Source organism: Malaya genurostris, chromosome 2, assembly GCF_030247185.1.
Source record: "Malaya genurostris strain Urasoe2022 chromosome 2, Malgen_1.1, whole genome shotgun sequence".
Lineage (NCBI taxonomy): Eukaryota > Metazoa > Arthropoda > Insecta > Diptera > Culicidae > Malaya > Malaya genurostris.
Window position 1 is genome coordinate 247,960,220 of NC_080571.1, and position 18,023 is coordinate 247,978,242.

The following is an 18,023-nucleotide window of genomic DNA, read 5'->3' on the forward strand; positions in this document are numbered from 1 at the left end:
GTCTACTCCAACTCAATGTAAAAAAAATGTAACTCAATAACTTTCAGTAGGAAAAATGAAACTATATCCACAAACATACATCTAGGAAATCAAACATACATCTAGGAAATGTAGAAAAATGTAAAATTGTACGAGATTTAGGCGTAATCTTAGACTCCAAGCTCACTTTTGTGGAACACTACAATACCATAATCAATAAAGCAAATAGCATGCTGGGCTTTATTAAACGCTTCAGTCATAAGTTTCAGGACCCATATACAATAAAATTATTATACACTACATATGTCAGACCTATTTTGGAATATTGCAGCCTAGTATGGAATCCATACAAGATTATTCACGAAGAACGCATCGAATCTATTCAAAAACAATTTCTTTTATATGCACTTCGTAAATTAAACTGGACAGCATTTCCTTTACCATCATATGAAGCACGCTGCATGCTCATCAATATTCAAACACTTAAAGAACGCCGCGACCTTGCAATGCTTTATTTTATCAGCGACATTATTTCTCAACGCATTGAATCACCTTCTTTATTATCGCAACTAAATTTTTATACACCTAGCCGTAAATTACGAACCAGGAAATTATTTTTAGAAAAAAACACTAGAACAAATTAGGCAAAATATAGCCCAATATATCGTATAATGCGCCACTACAATCAATATTGCGAACATCTTGACCTTGGTATGTCCAAAAATGAAATAAAATTCCAGCTTAGTCGTAGAAATAATGCGTAGTATCTAAGTAAACATTGTAAACCATTTATATGTAGTCTACATTTGCTTGACGAAAATATATAAAAATAAATAAATTTACGGTCTGTTATATTCGACGTTTTGGTATTTCGACTATCTGGAACGACTTTTTGTTATAGTCGACCTTCTGTCGCAGTCGACCTTTTGATACATTCGACGTTTTGTGACTTTCTATATTTTGTCATTCGACCTTTTGTCTTTTGACGTTTTAGTATAAAACCGCGCTGAAAGCATCAGAAGAGATTGTAGATCAGACCTAGATGTAAAACCTTTGTTATTTAATTTAGCATAAAATCAATCTTCGAATTCAAGGAGCTCGTTTGCTGTTCATCTAGGTTTTTTCGCGTGTTTCACATACAGGGTAGTTTAATTGACAAAACGATTTCCTCGGATAGGTGCTGGCTAAGGGTTCGAGTCCCGTCATTCCTGCTCGTACCTAACAAGTCACACCAAGAAGGTTCCATAATCTCATCTCGGATGCTGAAACGCATTCCATGGAGCGGTTTCTTAAGTCGACCGAATAAGAAAAAATCGCAGGGCGACAAATCAGGTGAATTCGGTGGTTGCAGAATGGTATTCGTGTCGTTTTCAGCCAAATGTTCACGGATAACGATGGCAATGTGTGACGGTGCGTTATCGTGGTGCAAGATCCACGAGTTGTTTGCCCACAAATCTGGTATTTTTCGGCGAATTGCTTCTAGCAAACGTCTCATAATGCCCAAATAATACCCTTGATGGTCACTTTGCGGTCTACCGTCATCCATTCTTTGATTTTGTTGATGTTTTCGTCGGTTTTCGATGTCGATGACCTACCGCTTCTCTCATCATCATTTACAGACTCATGGCCACGTCTGAAACGTATCTCTATTGAAATCGTTTTTAACGAAAAATTTAATGCATACTCGTTGTTGCAAGTTCTATTTCATTTTCAACATTCTACAAAATCGAGGACACGCACAATCGCAACTTTTACAATTGTCCAGGTATCAAGCTGAAAATTTGATATAATTCAAATCGGGTGACTGAGAGCGCCACATAGTGTTGATTCCGAGAACTAAAATATGGTATAGTCGTTTTATCATATTCGAAAATTAAGCAATATTGTTGCTCTGTACGATACTTTCACTTGACTTTCGGCGAAATGTCATTCGGTAAATTGAACCGCTTACTGTGCCAATCTGAAACAATATTATCAATAACTGAAACAATCCAACCTGAGTGCAGTTCTGCTGCGGGGTAATTATGACATCGACATTCAGCTGCTGTTGCTTTGCATAGTAATATTACAATATTACTATTACTGCATTAGGAAGTCAACCACTTTTAAAGCTATGAAAATGAAGATGACACTACGTGGACTCAAAAACGAAGCCCCTACCCTTTCGTGAATAAAAGTAGTCTTTTAAAAAATTTTAATAATTTGACCTGTCAGACATAACCATATATTTCTAACAGAAACAAAAACTATTGAATTTCCAGTTTACCTTTACTCGAACGGATTTGCATATTCGCACCCGGGAGATCTCGTACTAACGACGGAAGTCCATTATCTTCCGAACAATAAAAGCTGATTCTCCAATAATAACACTTCCGTGTACGAGTGCCGCCTACACCGGACCGGGCGAAGGCCAGAAAATCTCATCTAAGCCTGATGAAATCAGAGAGCGGAAAATGAAACAAACGCATAAACCATTATTAATACAAACTGAATAGTACTTACGTATACATTTAATGGTCTGCTGCAGCCAGTCTGTGTTCCCGAACCTACACACGTTGTTTGATACCAACGGCAAGACTTCTTAGACGACGGCAGCATGGACCGAGTTCTCGAGTGCAAACAACAAAAGTATCGAGCTTTCGGAATAAATGTTCACCCTGGGAAAAGCACTACCCGGCTTGGGTAGTTTTCCGATTCCATGGCAACCGACGACGACGACGACGACGACAACAAGACGAGAGCAAATCTCATTTACACGCGTTTCGAAAATGGAACACTTCAACACCTACAGCAAAACACGAAATGAGACCGACTATTACGGTTGAATTAATGTTTGCTACTTTCCTCAGCACCAGGTCCGACGTATCGAGGTAGGGCTGCTGTTCAGGTGGGTTGGGAAAAAAACAAGCTGCCGAAGGAAACTAATGCCACAGTCAACACATTCGTCGTTGTCGTTCACGATGCTGTGCAGGTTCTCCGGTTCCAATGGGTTCCGGGTACTGGCTACTGGTTGAACCACGGTGGCAAACGGCTTCCGATGTAGAACGTCGGCACGCGCTTGCATTGCCCTTCTAGTGGTTTATTGTCATATCAGCTATTTATTACGACAAATAGTAGCTAAATTGTTGCATTGCGATATACTGCTCTCAACAAGTGTTGAAAGTTGTTGGCAGTTTCGATGCTAGTTGTGTAATCCGGAAATGAATGGATGTAGCTTCGAAAATGCTTCGAAACAGTTGGAGATTATGTCGGAAAATCATTTACGAAATCAATTCGGTACCCGATGAGGAGTGAAAGAAAAGGATTGCAAGTTCTCCAAATATGTTCATCTTCTGAAAGGTAATGAATCAAAAGTAATTGCTAACGATTGCAGAAGCTTTTTGTTCGAATTTGCTAAAAGTATCTGAAAATTTAATATAACGAAGTTTCCCATGCTGACTTTAATTGTGAAGATGGAAATCGGTGTCGGACACTAAAATGCCAGGTCAAGTTTTTCAATGTTTGAATTCTGTCTTTTAAGAAAATGTGAAATGAATACTTGAACCGCTCTTGAAGCTCTCAGTTCTTCGAATACGTGTTCTGTAAAATTGGAAAATACTTTGGTACATTGAATATAAGAAAAAAGTTTAAAACACTTTGGAAAAATTTGACTCATTTAGGGTTTTTATAACTCGTGGGAACCGGTTTGAGCTGAAGTGCGCAATGACAAATAGTGAATGATGTGACAAAACAGTAATTTCTTTTGTAATATTGTGGAATTAAATAAAATAGATTTTTTTAAAGCGACGTCTGACTTATTTAAGCGGTGCTAATCAATCAAAATCATGAATACGATTTACTTTACTATGGGGAGTCTTTTTGAAATTTACCCTGTACAAAAAAGGATAGAACTCAATCGGGAATATCACTTGTTGTATTCAACGTAGGATCATAACTTTTCTTGGTATTATCGAAAACATGGCCAGAAATTTATGAAAAGTAGTGTAGAGTTAACCACAAATAACTCAAAATTGAAGTTTTCCAAAATGTTCGGTATAAACGAGCATTAAGGTATAATTCAACGCTAAATAAGGCTCGTAAAATTTCAACCGCATGAATTGAACGAATCATCGTACAAAGCGTAGCGTATAAAACCGTAGGGGAGAATGTTTTGTGCCCGGCTTTAATTATAAGTTTATAACTTCTGCACTTATATGATGCGTACATATATACATCAATGGAAAGCTAAAGTCCCTAACTAACAAATGATTAAGAAACTAAGTTGACTCATTTTAATGAAAACACTTTATTATCAATTGGGTAGTTTTCCGTGATAAATTTTGGCCATTTCAAAAAAAAAGGGTTCGGTTACCAGCACCCCAGGAAATTTCGCTAAAAATGAAAAACTATAGGTAAGGACTATTTAAAGAAGTAACGGAATTTATTCTTTTCGGAGCCGTTTAGGACAAAAGTTTTCATTGTCTGATGGTGACTTGGCCTTGGCTCTCTTGGCCAATGATTTGGATGGTGGCACCTTTGATGTTGATTAGGCCGGTCTTCCACCGGCTTTGCGGGATTGAATACGTTACTGAAGTAGAATTTATTGGCTACTTATTCACTAAGCAACGATTAATGGCATTAATAAGTGCATTGAAGTTCATTTTTTCTAACTTTGACGATTTGTTTGGAGTCACCATGGCTAACAGAACCAGAGAACCAAAGTTTTTGCTTTTTTTATATATATAAAAAATAGGTATAGAATTCGCTAGAACTTTAGAAAAATTTTCCGAGGCCCAAAGGGCCGAATGTCATATACCAATCCATTCAGCTTGACGAACTGAACAAATGTCCGGGCGCGCGTGTGTGTGTGTTTGTTGTCAACTAAGAGGTCGAGATCTCAGAGATGACTGGACCGATTTTGATCAAACTAGTCGCAAATGAAAGGTCTCTCCATCACCCAGAACGCTCTTGAATGGTTTTGAGATCGGGTGTTTACTTTTTGAGTTATACGAAGTTTTATGTCAAAATTTTTAGTTTTTTGACAGTATCTGTCACACTTGACTTTGAAAACAGAATATGTTTCTATACTTAGATTCCACACGATAATAGCTATCTAACAAGCCATAGATTGTTAAAATCCGTCCATTTTCAACGGAGATATCGACATTTTTGTATAAGCGACTTTTCCCCCTATTCCAGCAGTAGAAGTTTTGAGCGCTGTATGACAAAGCAATGCTTGGGAGCAACGTGACTCACGATTTTTATACTGTTACATACAATTGTTTCTAAGTACCAAAAAGACTGTGTACAGCATCCTTTTTCATGACAATTTGCCTCGGACCGATTTTAGCACGGTTCGTTTTTGGCAACATAATCTTTCGAATATGGCATATGTAAACCAGATGATATCAGCATTTTTGAGTTGGAAGTAATTGCATAATTATATTGATTCAAACTACTTACAGCAAAAATGCTGGAAAAACATAACTTCCATATACCATACGACTCAGTTTGTCGAGATCAGAAAATGCGTGCGTAACAAATAATTTCACTCAATTTTCTCGGAGATGGCTAAACCGTTTTCTACAAACTCAGATTCACATGAAAAGTAGTATACTCCCAAACAAGGTTCCTGAATTACGTTTGGATCCGACTTCTGATTACGGAACCACAGGATGATATGTGAAACGAAATTAAAATAATGCAATTCATTTTTCTAAATTGATCTAAGATTCAAATGAAATCTAAGAACCATTCATGATTCAAATGAGAGGTCCTAAAATCCTATAAAACATCTTACTTTTTAGTCAGATCCGACTTCTGGTTTAGGAGATACAGGGTGATTAGCATAAATTGTTTGGCGTATTCCTGAATACTACCATAAATAATGACGAAAAACTCTAAAGTGGAACTTACCTCGACATCTCATGGAATGTTTAATCGATTGTCACACGTTAAGATTGAAATTCGATACGATTTGCAGTTCCGACATTACAGGGTAATGAGTGAATAAAATCTCAATTTGCCGTTTAAAACAACGATAATTAAAATAATGTCATGAGAACTAAAACACTTAAGAATATCCATGCAAAAAATAAACACATGCGGATTGATAAAAAAAAGCTATCATCTCACTGGTAGGTGGATTAATCACGTTTTTGAAATCCAATTGAAAAACACAATGAATTCCAAGTCAAATTTCTGATGAGTTTATGGAGTCTACACTAGGGTGAGACAAAATATTGATTTTACCTCCACTAAACTTTAACTGTTCCTTTTGGGTCCCATAACCACCATGCAAAATTTTAGCTCAATCGGTGAAACTTTATTTTCGCGCCCTAGGTTTAAAGATTGTATGGGATTTAGTATGGAGAAATTACGTTTTTACAACAATAAATCGGCTAGAGATCAATCTATGAACTCTAAAAATCAGTGCATGTATCAATTTTGTAGGAAACTCAACGAAAAAGAAAAGCTTCGAAGACTGCAGTACAATCCGAAATTCTTAGAAAAAGTTATTAATGGAAAATCGACACAAGGTCCGAACAATAGCTCATTCCTTAATATATCTAGATCACTGCAGCTAGTGGTGCTAATATGATTTTGCTTTCTTTCATTATGCTATAACGGTTGATCTGAGTTGTTTGATGTCTTCACGATAGGTACTCAGCTTAGAATTAAGATTCTTTCTTAGTGACAAACCATGCTCCAAACCATACTGTAAATGTAAATTAAGTTTTTGTTTGCATAAAATAGTGTCGTCTGTATTTTCTAAACTGTAAGAGATAGAGAGTTTATTTCTTCGGAAAAGTTATTGGGTTTGAGTTTTTCTGAAATAACCTTTTTCTTCAAATTCAAACCCTGTTTCTTAAAATTAAAAAGTTAGACTTCTTTGTGTCTTTACAATGAGTTTTGGAGCATGGCTTGTCATTAAAAAAAATCTTCATACCATGCTGAGTAACTTTTATGAAGACATCAAACAACTCAGATCAACCGTTATAGCATAATAAAAGAACGCAAAATCATATTAGCACTACTACCCTCTTAGAAAAAAACGTTCAACGGTGGTCCTTCATTGGTCCAATACGTTGAATCATTGGTCCAATGAAAGTCCAATCAATCGTTCAACGGGAGGCCATTTTGAAACAGACCGTTGAACCGAATGCCGTTTTTTCGTACAACAAACCCGGCAGACAGATGTCCATTGTTGTGCCAATTTTAATATGAGGTGCTGGAGCCCCGTTGGACTAGTTTTACTGGACAATTTCCGAAGTTTCCTCCACATATTTTTTAAACTAACACTACAAACCTGTACAATACTTATACTTCACGTAGAATAACAACAAATCTTTTTTTATATGAAGGTAACACCTAATTTTGACACTATTTTTGCAAGAGAAATACCTGTTTTAATCCACCTAGTGGTGTAATGATGCCTTTCTCATATCAATCATACTATCATATATAATACTGTGGTATTCTTCAAAATAATTCTCTGCGATTCTTGAAAGAATAACCGAAATCGGTTTGTTTGACCGTCTACTGATAGAAATTATCAATGGGAAAAGATTTGAGGTCGATTTAGAATTTTTTTAAAGGTTTTTCCCCATTTTCAGTAATGGTATACAATTTTTAATACACTTTCCCTATATTTCCGGATCCGGAAGTCGGATCCGCATGAAATTCAGGAATTACGCATGGGACCACAGGACCTTTCATTTGAATCTAAGTTTGTGAAAATCGGTCGCGCCATCTATGCGAAAAATTAGAACACATATTTTCTTTTTTCATGCACATTTTACCCCATAACTCCCGAACCAAAGTCGGATCCAAATAATATTCAGGAATTTTGTATGGGACCTCAAGACATTTCATTTGAACCTAAGTTTGTGAAAATCGGTTCAGCCATCTCTGAGAAAAAAGTTAGTGCACTTATTTTAACAATTTTTTGCACATTTTACCCCATAATTCCGGAACCGAAAGTCGGATCCAAATTATATTTAGGAATTTTGTATGGGACCACAAGGGAAAGGTCATTTGAATCTAAGTTTGTGAAAATTGGTTCAGCAATCTCTGAGAAAAGTTAGTGCAAAAAAACGTTACATATACACATACGCACATACACACACACACACACACACATACATACACACACACATACACACAGACATTTTGCGTACTCGACAAACTGAGTCGAATGGTATATGATACTCGGCCCTCCGGGCCTCGGTTCAAAAGTCGGTTTTCACAGTGATTGCATAACCTTTCTATATGAGAAAGGCAAAAACAACAACAAACCGTTCCAGCAAGCGAATATTTCGTTTAGTATGTCGTTCAACGAGCGCTCAACGGCCAACAAAATAGAACGGCCTACTGAGAGGGTAGCAGCAGTGATCTAGATATATTAAGGAATGAGCCTTGTGTCGGTTTTCCTTTGATAACTTTTTCTATAAATTTCGGATTGTTTTGCAGTCTTCGAAGCCTTTCTTACTAGTTATTTTTTTTTAAATGACGCATGCACTGATTGTTAGAGTTCATAGGTTGATCTCTAGCCGATTTTTATTGTAAAAAGAGTACACGCCAAGAGCCATCTCAGATCTAAATGCGGATCCTGTTGATCGTGGCAAATTCTAGGCACTTTGCAGTCCTACAGGTCATCATTAAGATTTAACTGACATTTCTCCATTTTCTACCAAAAGCATTAGATTCATGAAAATGGAAGGTGAAAAAAGTTTTCCCCGTCACTAACATTGTCAATTCCGATCGGTAACGCTCTCAAGCAATGCGAAAATGAAAGTATTGATGTAGAACACATCTTTATACTAGTATGGGTGTAATTTCGAAATATGCCATACGAAATAGGATTGCAATATATACAGATTTATCGGTATTTTATTTCTCCTAAAAATGCAGATTTAAATGTGGCGAAAGTAAAAAATTTCCTAACACCGCTAAATATTCACATTTGTTAAAAGGCCGTACTTGGTTTCTTAATCCACATATTAAGAAACCAAGTACGGCCTTTTTTTATATTCTCGTATAAATACACCGATGATAGTTGTGGGGGATCTCAATATAGATGCCGCAACATAAGACAGTATAAAATTCATTGATTTGATGATATCTCTTGCTCAAATATCTCGAGAAGGGCTGCTTCTAGGAAAGAGAATCTGTAGAATTATATTCTGGTATCTAAAAACTAAAAACTCTAAATTTTGCAAATGTTGGTAAATTATATTAGCTGTAACTTGACCATTTTTCAATCCACAATAATTAAATTTGCCCCATAATGTGGACTGTAAGTTAATTTTTTAAATAAAATTATTTAAAAGAATATATAAAGAGACATTTTTTGTAATTTAGGCGCTTCGATTGGTTTTCAAATTATTTAAAACGTATACAACTCAGGGTAGCCTTTCCATAGGGGCACACAAAAGAATCTTGAATCAGCGCCGCTTTTACGTATTATATTTGTATATTTTTTCAAGATTGCCCAATCGATACCCTAAAACTTTTTCTTAGCCATTTTTTTCGAACAATTTATCAAGTATCAAGTGCGAAAGCCTTGATTGAAACTTTCAAATCCGAAATGAACAAAACATACGGTTGCTCTAAACTTATGTAAAATGTTTGTTTTTATAAATTATCCAGCGAAATTAAATCGCACTCTTTTGGTGTTCTTGGGCTGAGGTGTAAATTAATCTACACCAGTAGATTGCACTTTTCCTGGATGGAACAAAACTTGTGTCCACCCGAAACGAATATATATGATATATCAAGCTATAAAAACAAATTGTTTTTTTTTTAAATAGCAGTATCACCAATTAATAGCTATTGGCGAAAACGATGACCTACCTGAAAAATACTTGCACCATTGCGAAACCCTTCTTTTTCGTCCGAAACAAGAGCAAAATTTCCTCTTGATTTGTAAAAACCGTGATTAAAGATCGCTACATCCCAAACGTAGAGATGAACGCTGGTACTTGTAATAAAACTGCCGAACAAAGAATAACACACACACTCACCTGGTATGAGGACACACACTCCAATTAGCAGCCAGGCCGCCAGTGTCAGGTTCCGTTCGCCTCGAGGACAGCACCCGGCCTTCGGTGGCCGTTGCTGCATGCTGCCGAAAAAGGTACCAGTTTTCATTTTGATTTGCATCGCAACACTTTTAATTAACTGTTCCACGTTTGCTGGTGGGCCTCAATTTCCTGTTGTTTGTATATTGCAAAATTTCACTCCACTGTTGTTTGAATTCGAACAAAAAGCAGCATTCAAATGATAGCATGTATTGGATTCCAAAGGGCTGGCACATGAACCGAATCAAGCAGTCATGCCTTTTCCGGAACCAACACTTTTCACCGAGTTTTTCATCCGAATCGACGTTCGGATTTTGTTTTAATTGATGTGTTTATTATGCAATTTAACTTGAACAGACGCCCTCAGATCCCCTGTGTTGTATATTTTTTCTCTCTCTCTATCTCTCGCTCTCTCGTTGTATTAAGTTCTGAGGCAGTGTTGTTAACACCTCGCTGTCAGCGTTTATCCTCACGTCAATTGGGTGTAATAAACATTCAAACTATTTCAATACCGGTACGTACGGGTGTGCGTGTGTCTGTGTATGAACGACGCCATTATTACTGCCCATTTTGTCTCGAAACACTGAAATCACAAATGATCCATCGATAATCTCCCGCTTAATTATGTAACCCCGAAGAGCCTCTCGCAGGTAATGTGGCAGCGATTTCCACTGGGATTTTGGCGTCGAATCAATTTCGAGTTATCCTCGATAACGGCGGTTGAGTGAACTGCATTTCGGGATAATTAGCTGAAATAGAAGTAACGAAAAATGTAACTATTAATAATGTTTTGTGGAAGTTTTATTGCTAATAGGGGAATTGAATACATAGATCATGGACGCATTTTTTATTTCTTTCATTTTATCACGACAAAATCTCTATTACCTAGCAGAAACAGAAACTCGCCCGACTTAAACTAGTAAAGATGTAATTTATAGAAATGCTTCATAGAAAACAAGATGCAACGTCTTGATGCAACATTTTCATTAGCCAGCCCCGGCAATGAAATCGATTGATCCTATAACCTCTTAATTCTTCTCTCTCCGACACCTCCCACGTAGATCCCCTGCAGCAAGTCAACATGTCACGCTCCGCTACCTACGAGGCTTAGCTTCTGCCGTACGTCGTCTCAATCCAATCCATTCCAATTCGACTTCAAACCAGGCACCGTAAATCCAGATTCACAGCCCCCGTCCGGACGTACCATTTTAGCACTGTAAACACATTTCTCCTCGAAGCACTTCCATGTGTGCACACACAAACAACAACACAACCGAGTGAGCGAGTGAGTGAGTGAGTGGCTGTTTCTGCCTTCCGAAGCTTTGCATTGACCCAAAACATTCCCCGCAATCCTCCGCAGTTATGCAAATAATTCTTCCACGATCTTGTTTGCTCAGTTACCTTCCTCCGACGGACCGTCAGGGCCTGTGTCTGCCCCCTGGAATCGAAGTGTGCATTCGTGCCAGGCGAGGTGAACATCATGAGTGTGACAAAAGTTTTCCGCACATAGTAGAAGGACACCAGCTGACTGCGGTTGGCACACTTTCAGGCTCATCGTTGGTTGTCGGCCAGAAAAACCACAACATTTACCGTTCATTCTCCGGCAGTGGCTAGGACGAGTCGAATGCGCTCAAGGATATCGTCGGATGCAGTGGGAACGGGTCTGGGCTGGATTTGATGATTTAGCAGGTACATATCTGGCAAACCAGCGGAGGACGTTTCGAGCCAGTGAAATTGCGCGCAGCACAATAAAATCTGTCCTAACAGTCATTGGAAAAAGAAAGCCAAGCTCCATTTCGGATTGAAGTACCATACTTTACTAGTTGACATTAATCAGGATTTGAAAACTAATGAAATCCGACTGACATAGTTAGGCCAACACTTTTTCTATGTCCTGGAATTGTCACTAGTTTTATTTGCGCTCGAAGTTCTCCTAATTATTAGAAAGTTTTTCGAAAAAGGAAAAGAAGGATCCAATGAGTTATTCGGCGATATTACCACAATCATATTGTGTCTTTTTCTTCATCAAACGCGAATGTTTATCGGTGCTTAAGCGGTTCAAATTTAAATTCATTTTCTGACCTTACAGCTCAACTCAGACCGCTAAGTAAACGAAATATTTACAATACTCATGTAACACTTTCTGTTTTTTTTACATGAACCAATATATTTATACGAATTTGAAATTTCTAGACAGTAATTTCAAGTGTTTTGATATTCTTTAAAAGCATTGATCAAGAAATAATCTGGGTTCCAATCTGTTCTCTCGGTGAAAGACCAAAAAGGGTTTAAGCCCGACTTCAATAAAAATCTATACATCTAATCATCCTTTGATAAATACCCTTTTACCATTCCGAAAGGCCCCGACCTGGAAGGATTCAATAGTGTCAGTAGGATCGTAGTACTTGCCATGCAATGATTCTGTACGCTTAGAATCGGCTGCGAAGTCTGTTGAAACAGAAAGGCCAAATTCCACAAAAGGATTGTAACGGCAAGACAAAAAACCCTTCTTAATCCACCTAGTGGTGTGATAATGCCTTTCTCTTCTTTCATAACAGTCTCATGAAAATATATTTCATACTTTTATTAAATAATTTCGAATACTAATTTTGACACCAATTGATTCAGATTGATTCGAGTAGTTCACAAAAGCTTGTTTCAGGGTACATGAAGTTTTCGAGATCGAAAAAAAATTTTGATGTCAAAAGCCTTAGAATTGCATGAAACGCAATTTTAAGATTTTTGGCATCAAAACAAAATTCGATTTCGGAAATTTCATGTACTCCCCCCGATGGTGCTTTTTAAAGATCGAAAATTTTCAAACTTTAACCGCTGGGATTAAGCTCAAATTTTGCATGAGGACTTTTTTCAAAGTGCTTAAACTTTTAAGCGCTAGAGCTTTACGAAATTAGAAGTGATCCCAAAAGAGTGGCACCCTTATACATAAGAGCGGTAAAAAACAACGTGTTTTGTCAGTTACGTCACTTATACCATCATATCTCCGGAACTAAAAGTCACAGCCATTTGATTTTCGAACTTGATAAATGGCCCGACAGTAGCTTTCAAACGAGCCTAAGGTTGTTAAAATCGGTTCAGCCATATCTGAGAAAATTGAGCGGTAAAAATATCTTCGGAATGTGCACATACATACGCACACATACACACACAGACATTTTCCGATCTCGTCGAAATGAGTCGAATGGTATATAACACTATGGGTCTCCGAGGCTCCGTTCGAAAGTCGGTTTTTCCAGCAATTTTAATACCTTTCTATAGAGAAAGGCAAAAACCATTCCTTGGGGAGATCGGGACTAAGCCGGACACTTGTGGTTTGCGAAAAAATGTATTAGTTTTCGTATACAATTGCGATGAAATGACCAACCCAACATTAGCATAAGCTTTTCAATTTATAAAAATGTTTTGAGCCAAGTTTATAAGAATTCTTCGTTTTCTTTCCCATCCTCTCGACTCTACATGATGTTATAAATCTTAAATACACTACATCCTGTAGTTCTGAAACCGGAAGTCGCATTCAAAGAAAAGTTAATAGTTATCTATGAGACCATAAAACCATTCAATAGATTATAAATTTTTGAAAAATCTACTCAGCCGGCTCTAAGAAAATGAAAACAGTTTCCATTTTTCCTTTCTCTATAGAAAGCTATTAGAATTGTCGAAAACCGACTATCGAACGGAGCCTCGGAGACCCATAGTGTTATATACCAATCGACTCAGCTTAACGAGATCGGAAAATGTCTGTGTGTATTTGCACCTTTTACCGACATTTTTCAACGCGCAATTTTCTCAGAGATGGCTTAGGCTCGTTTGGAAGCTACTGTCGGGCCAGTTCGAAGGTCGAATGGTTGTGACTTTTGGTTCCGGAGATATGATTATATAAGTGGCGTAACCAACAAAACGAGTTGTTTTTTACCGCGCAAGTTTCTCGGAGATGGCTGAACCGATTTCAACAAGCCTTGGCTGCTATTATTAGGCCATTGATCAAGTTTGAAGATATGATGATATAATGATGATATAATTGACGTAACTGACAAAACGCGTTGTTTTTTTAACTAGTATTGGGCCATTGATTGGGTTCGAAGATGAAATGACTTCTGGTTTCGGAGATATGATGGTACTAGTGACGTAACCGACAAAACGCATTTTTTATCGCTCAAATTTCTCAGAGCTGACTGAGCTGATTTTAACATGCTTGGGCTCGTATGAAAGTTGCTGTTATTGTGGATCAAGTTCGAGGATCGCAAGGTAGCACTTCCGGTTCCGGAAATATAATGGCATAAGTGGCGTAAGCGAAAAAAAGGGCTGGTTTTTACCACTTTCTGAACAAAATATATGAAAAAAGTATTCATATATATTTTCGATTCGATTATTATTTATTTTGGCTCAAGGAGATATGTTACAGCTATTTTTTGAAAACGATATCGCGTAGATAACCATGATCAGTATCGTCTCGTCCTTATGTACACCTCGTGCACTGCACGACCGATCAAATTGAAGGAATTTATTGCATCCCCACATCCGCATGTATATTTTATTATACTTTCAATTTATTCGATGAAAGCATATCGGATGGTTTCGAATTTAAAATAATGAGTGATTTTGTCCACAGCGCAATATGCTAAAATTATCCCAAAGCTGCTAGCGCTTGCTGCTCAATAACAGCCAATTATTGACATTAAATTTACATTTACACACATCCTATAATACATTCAACTTAAAATTTCAAGTATTTTTAGAGCAAATTCAGCAGCTACAAGATTCATATGGGTGGTCTATAATATAACTGAAACTGAAACAAACGTATCCCCAGCAAGCCGTATAAGTTTTATTTATTCGAACAGTTCTACTGTCAAATTTAGAACTGGTATACGCTGCCGTTCTATTTTGCTAGCTTTGAAACACAAATAAAACGCTGCTGGGGCTGCCAGTTTGTTTTGTTATAATTTCCAGATTTAAAATTTAAAACTAACATAAATTATACATCTAGAACTAGAACACTCCTGAATATGCCCTTAGTCGCTGTGTTAGTATATTTTCCGTGCACATGAGTTACTGCACAGATTCAAGAAGAAAAGAAATCAATCTGCTCAGTTCTGAGATTTCTGAACTCTCTCCGTCACTTTCGGCTCTGTGAGAACTTATATGCACACCTTCAGGAGAAGCTTATGCTTATGGCAGTTGAAGACGAATTGCTGCCTCAGTTGCAACGTTGAAGCGGTTTTATTGAGGAAGTATTTGAGAGATCTTATCGATCTGCTGAGCGCCGAATTCTTCTTTTGTAAAGGTGATACGAAATAAGTTTGATGAGAAAAACCCACCCAAAAATATATCATTAATTCAAACACAAGCGAATATCCATGCCTCAATCTTTAGTTTTCACTTACAACGAACTGTTATACTGTCTGTTACATAAGAGCGTGGTCACGATTTCTCGCGATCGGTAAAGTGGAATGATGTGATATTTTTTTTAACACAGAGTGCAGTAGTGTCCTTGATGCAATGCGAGAACTGACTATTGTTTACAGTTCGATTTCAGCATTTTTTCAAAATGAGTACCGCGTACGCTACGCGCTTCGAAGCAGTTTTTTTATGCTCGGACCCGAAAAGTCCCAATATGACCCAAGCTGCCGCGGTGAAATACTTGAAAAAGTCGAAACAGTATGTGTAGACGAAAAAGAGATTTGTGATCTGTTTTTGAAGAATCCGACATTAACTTTACGTAAAAGTGCTTCGAAATCGACCTAAAAAAATTAAATATATCGTACGGAACTGTTCGCAGTCATTTGATCGCAAATAATTAGAAATTTCGAAGTACTTAGCAAAAACCGATGTTGAGTGAAAAACATGCGCAAAGGCGTCTTGAATGGGCAAAGAAGCAAAATGGTGTCGTGATCTTGAATTGGCCCTCTCAGTCGCCCGATGCCAATCCAATTGAGAACGTTTATGTTCAAATGAAAAGTTTTGGAAAACCCGACCACACAATTTGAAACAGCTTGTTCGCCGAATTCACAAATTTGGAGGTCGTTTCCAGAAGAATACGCACAAAATCTCGCTCAATGCCTCGAAGGTGTCAAGCCATTATTAACACTGAATGTGATTGGACTTGCTGTTAATGTATTTGGATGCAAGTTTTTGATCTAATAAAACAATATTCCAAGGTATTTTCATTTTCTCACAACAGTGACCACGCTCTTATGTAACAGGCTGTATTTAGAAATCTATTGGAGAAAAACAGAAATGTTATCTTTTTTTTTGCAACAGTGAGGGGACTGAAGGAAAAAGTTAGCTAGAATTCAAGAGTAAAGTATTTTTAATGTTTGTTTGTGTATTGTATGCAGGTATTATTTGGAAAAAACAGGAAGATCTATTCCTTTGGTCTTCGGTTTAAAAAAGAAGTGTATTTATTTTTTAATATCTCTAAACTCTCAGCTGTGTCTAATTTTGATGTATTGGAAATTTTTATATCATTGGTAGGGAGTTCATGATTTTAGGAAGAAGAATGTTCTGCTACTTTTGCTTTCTCTATCTCTGCGATGGGCTCTTTGAAACGAATGTCTAATGTTCTCTTTGTTGGTCCAATGTATTATTTATCACAATGAGAACACGAGATTTTGTATACCCCAGATTTTGTTCGAATTGACTGTACTATCTTTTGTGAAACTAAATCTATAGTCCAACGACCAAAGGGTTTAACTGCCTCTCTTTTTTGCTTTCTATTTTGATTATTACGGAGCCATTACTGCAGTTTCTACAAAATTTTCCAATATAAATCGAGAGCCTATGGTTTTACCTTGAAAGTTTTTCGAAGAGTAACGCGTCAAATATAAAATCAGTCCGTGAAATCGTGAAAGAAAAAGTAAACAAAGAGAAACTGTCAATTGCAGTTAGGCCCTTTTGTCGTGGAAATGTCGAAATCTAAATCAAATTTTCTTAATTTTGATTTTAATGGATGTGCAATGTTAGGATTGAAGTCTACCGATATTCTTTTCAAATTTTTCGGAGAAGGGGTCAAAGTTAAGTGATTGTTTTTTCAGTAGTGTTAATTTTCATCGAGGATTGTTTAGATTGAGCGCTCCGGACTTCCATTGAGGTTTCCAATTTCGAAGATAAAGTTTTTCTCTTCTGTTGCGTCATCTCTTGTGAGAGGCAAGGTGAGCATTCTATGATTCCTAGGGTGAAAGGCTTCCATTTTGTGTTGGCAGGAATGATTAGAAGTATATATTTGGTATGACTCGATCAGTATTGTTTGGTTTCCTATATATTTCGAAAGTTAAATTGGTTGACTCCCTGACAGTAGGAATATCTAAGCCTGAGTGTTGATTGAGTCTTTCACTGGGACACTTGGGAATGAAGCAGTTACATCGATAGATACCATTATTTTGTCATCCTCGATTTAACCTGAGTTCTGAAGTTGAGTTGTGATCTCTAGTGTGTTAGTAACTAGTAACCATTTGAAAATTTTTTGGGTAGGGAAACCCAATGAAGCAATGATTTCTTTTAATGCGTTTCTAGGTATGTTTACTTTAGATAGTCTTTTGATTTTGGATGAAGAAGGTTTAACAGCTTTAATATAGAAGGCAGGCCTTTACCGCAATTGTGAATTGTTCAATGAAGTGTTTTTAATGAAATGAGCTACGGTAATTCTGGCGTCATTAATTTGAGAAAAAGAAAGATTACAGTTATTCGAACTTGTTTCCACGTCTGGAATAACTGTTTGAGGGTAACTTTAAAAGAAATCGGATAATTTGGCCCAAAATTGAGAAGATTTGTTTGTAGGTTGGTAAAATTCTGAGATGAATAATTGACTAGAAAGCAGTGCGGTAAAACTTCATTTCAATTGAATATTTTTTGACCGGAATAAATTGATGGCCGGTGACTGTCAGCCAATCCCTTCTCATTCATTTCAATTTTGTAGCCAAAGCTCCCAGAATTCATCGTCAATTGAATAACCACACCTGGTCACTT

The 18,023-nt window shown here is 37.1% G+C and overlaps 1 protein-coding gene across 1 annotated transcript in view; it reads right to left on the bottom strand.

Moving 5' to 3' along the window:
• Window positions 1–18,023, bottom strand: part of LOC131428719 (uncharacterized) — a 372,507-nt gene that overhangs the window by 309,389 nt on the left and 45,095 nt on the right. The window contains exon 2 of the mRNA XM_058592765.1: window positions 9,984–10,789. Within this exon, the coding sequence (XP_058448748.1) occupies window positions 9,984–10,122 (139 nt within the window). The 5' untranslated portion in view covers window positions 10,123–10,789. The remainder of the gene's footprint in view (window positions 1–9,983; window positions 10,790–18,023) is intronic.